This window comes from Penaeus monodon, chromosome 25, assembly GCF_015228065.2.
Source record: "Penaeus monodon isolate SGIC_2016 chromosome 25, NSTDA_Pmon_1, whole genome shotgun sequence".
NCBI classification, from domain to species: Eukaryota; Metazoa; Arthropoda; class Malacostraca; order Decapoda; family Penaeidae; genus Penaeus; species Penaeus monodon.
In genome coordinates, this window is record NC_051410.1 from 37,639,400 (window position 1) to 37,639,634 (window position 235).

The 235-nt window shown below is 42.6% G+C and overlaps 1 protein-coding gene across 1 annotated transcript in view; it reads right to left on the reverse strand.

The window, feature by feature from the left end:
- The window catches only part of LOC119589214 (vitelline membrane outer layer protein 1 homolog), a gene marked incomplete at its 5' end in the record, with an annotated part of 3,985 nt that extends 3,851 nt beyond the window's left edge, over positions 1-134 (reverse strand). The window contains 1 exon segment of the mRNA XM_037937813.1: positions 25-134. Within this exon segment, the coding sequence (XP_037793741.1) occupies positions 25-134 (110 nt within the window).
- Between the last annotated feature and the right edge of the window lie 101 nt (positions 135-235).

The following is a 235-nucleotide window of genomic DNA, read 5'->3' on the forward strand; positions in this document are numbered from 1 at the left end:
CAACAGTGAAAATGTGCAACGTACCGAAATTTCAAACCCATAGGCATACGATCCATTTTGGCATGACTCTGTCCTGCCCCAGAAACCCCATATAGTTGCTCCTTGTGAATGAATATAGTCTTCGGGATTCACACCTGCGTTAAGTGGGAGAGAAGAGCTAATTAGTCATACCTGATCTCAATTAAAAAAAGGAGGATGTTATTAGGCTCCCTATTAGCGTACAGGTTGAGGTTAC